This window comes from Apis dorsata, unplaced genomic scaffold (assembly GCF_000469605.1).
Source record: "Apis dorsata unplaced genomic scaffold, Apis dorsata 1.3 scaffold_37, whole genome shotgun sequence".
NCBI classification, from domain to species: domain Eukaryota; kingdom Metazoa; phylum Arthropoda; class Insecta; order Hymenoptera; family Apidae; genus Apis; species Apis dorsata.
The window spans coordinates 527,236-530,046 of record NW_006263339.1 but is presented as its reverse complement, the minus strand read 5'-3'; the positions used below and the strand labels follow the sequence as shown (position 1 = coordinate 530,046).

The window sequence follows — 2,811 nt, the reverse complement described above, 5'->3', positions numbered from 1 at the left end:
TTTTTTTTTTTTTTTTTAGGTTTTTTATATTGTTTCTTGTTGAATATTCATTTTTTCTCTTGTATTTGTTTTTTTTCTTTTTCTTTCTTTTCGTTTTAGCGATGATTAGAATTGATATTTGTTGATATAACTTCAATAATTAATTAAATTTTTCTTATTTCGTTTTAAATAGTGAAATAATAGTGAAATATATTTTTGATAATGCCAATAGATTTAAGATTTAGATTAAATTAGATTAAGTTTCATCGTTGGACAACGGGATAAATTGACGACAAATATAACAAATTTTTCTAAAGATCAATGTAAAGATCAAAATGTTTAGATTTATTTATACATATTTATTTCTTATCTGTTTTATATCTCTTTTAACCATTATTTTAATTTATTTTTTACGTTTTTCTAATTTGTTCAAATTTAATCATTAATTTTTAATAATATCTTATTTTTATTTTTTAATTTCAGATGGATCTCAGATGTAGTCATCGTGACGAGACTTGGTAATTAATATCGATTTTTCAAAAATTAATTTTTTAGAAATCAAGTTAAAAATTACGCAATATGTGTAATCTAATCTAAACTTATATTATTTCTTTTGGATATATTGATTATTTAAAGTGAACAATAGATATCATTTCATCAATATACTTTATTAATATCCCTTGTGAAACATCTTAGAAACGTCATGTGATGATTATTGCAGTAGAAAAGTTATATTTTAAAATTTTAAAAAGCGATGTTAAGCTATTATATTCACATAGAGATGGCGTTAATAGTTCATTCTACTCTATCTCTATCTTTCTTCCACTATTTTCTATTCTTTTTTCTGTGTTTCATTTGCGACACTCTAAAGATGGCGCTGATTTCAATATTTTTAATCTATTTCCATCTTTCTCACTATTTGCTCTCCTTGTTTATATTACTTTCATCTGCAGCACTTTAGATAGCACTGATTTCAATATTTTTTTATCAATTAATTTTATTTTTCTTCTTCTATTTGCTTTCCTTATCTATATTTAATCCTCAAATTTATATACTTAAAAGATAATATCAATTTCTGATTGAAAATCCCAACAAAACGCATTTCATTGAATTTTTATACCTTATATATATCTTTTGATATTTAAGTAATCGAATGGACAATTTTTATTCTATTTTTTTTATTTATATTTTAGATTTTCTAATGTTTTATCTAATATTAATTAATTTTCTATTACGTTATTAAATCTATACGCGATATAAATCCTCTTAGAATAACGATATTACTTATTGTAACGTTATTTTATGTTAATTTAAATTTACTCATTTCTAAACATGTATACCATTACACATATACATATTTCAGAAATATTTCGACAAAATATCTCTTCTCGTATCATTATTCTTTATCATTCACGTTTGTTTCTCTCATTCAATGGATCGAGATCAGGAATTCACACGTACTTACCCACATTATCATAAAGAGAAACACCACGTTCACGCAGAGAACCAAAATAGCTGGGGCTTGGTAAAACCAGTCATAAGCATGCGATACCATCCAGGGACAATGTTTGCCTAGCGCAATATCCTGTGAACATCGTAAGTTACATTTATTAGTTGAAACTGGGCCAATTCTCGAGTTTAATTTTACGGGACAAACACGTTCTTTTCCTCGTGGTAATCAGCGAGAAATATCTCGTTTCTCGATGATTTTCATTTTCACCTCGTTAATTTCAATTATTTTATAGAATGTTGGAAAAGTCACGTTGCATGACGAGAAAGAGAAACATAATTAACGTATCCACGTGGATACGTATTTCCTTTGAGAAAATTAAAGGTATTGATGAGAGAGGTTGTTGCACGATGAGCTCATGCAAATTCGTGGAAATTGTCCGATACAAGTTATTCAATTATTGAGACGTCAGACTGTTAGGGAAAATTTGGACAACGTGAGATGAGTTGAGAAACGGTTATAGAAGTTATGGAAATTTGGATCAATATAAATAACATCGAAGGAATTGGATTAATAGATTTATAAAAATGGATTTTTAATTTTTAGAATCGAGATAGGAGAAGTTCAATCGGTTTGAAACAATTTTTTCAGAAATGAAAAACGAAACTTTTATCTCTGCGACATTACTTATAGAGAGATATAGCAGTGATGCATCAACACTGCACCTTTTTCCAACTCTATAAAACTTAAACTTCGTGAGAATTCAAAGAAATTTGATATTGAACTTCGAAACTAGACTCCGTCCCTGGAGTCACTTATGTAACATCGTGATCTTATCGTGTTACCCTTATTCAACTTCATTTTTTATTAATAATTCCATTCGATATTTCTTCACTTTTTATTCGTATAAAAATGTAAGAAAAGTAATATTAAGAGATCAATGCTGAAATCTTTTTTTAATGTATTATTATTATTAATTTTTAATCACAAGAAAGCAAAAGAAAATCAAACAAGATGATCAAATTCCCCTTCCATGATAAAAATGATCACGTAATAAGTATCAATTTATCATCACATATTAAGTATATTCGTGATATATATATGTATATTGACTAGGAGGTATTATCTCTTTCTCTTCCTATTTTGTATCGATTTCTTTTTTCTCTTTACGTCACGTTGTCATCATTGTGGATCGTGTCTCGAAACTTTTATCCAATATTTCCCGATACTAGCACCGGAAATTGATACGTCGACAGAATCCCTTGGATTTTTGATCTCGGGCATTCTTTCTTGATATCATACATAGGATAAGATGTAAAATGTGTTATTTTTCTTATATAAGTTTACGATATTAAAAAATCCCATTTTCTTAAAATTTCTAC

The 2,811-nt window shown here is 27.2% G+C and overlaps 1 protein-coding gene across 2 annotated transcripts in view; it reads right to left on the bottom strand.

Moving 5' to 3' along the window:
* Positions 1 to 2,811, bottom strand: part of LOC102675850 (diuretic hormone receptor-like) — a 62,334-nt gene that overhangs the window by 4,712 nt on the left and 54,811 nt on the right. For both annotated transcript variants that reach the window (XM_006608443.2, XM_006608442.2), the window contains exon 7: positions 1,445 to 1,564. In XM_006608443.2, the coding sequence (XP_006608506.1) occupies positions 1,445 to 1,564 (120 nt within the window). The remainder of the gene's footprint in view (positions 1 to 1,444; positions 1,565 to 2,811) is intronic.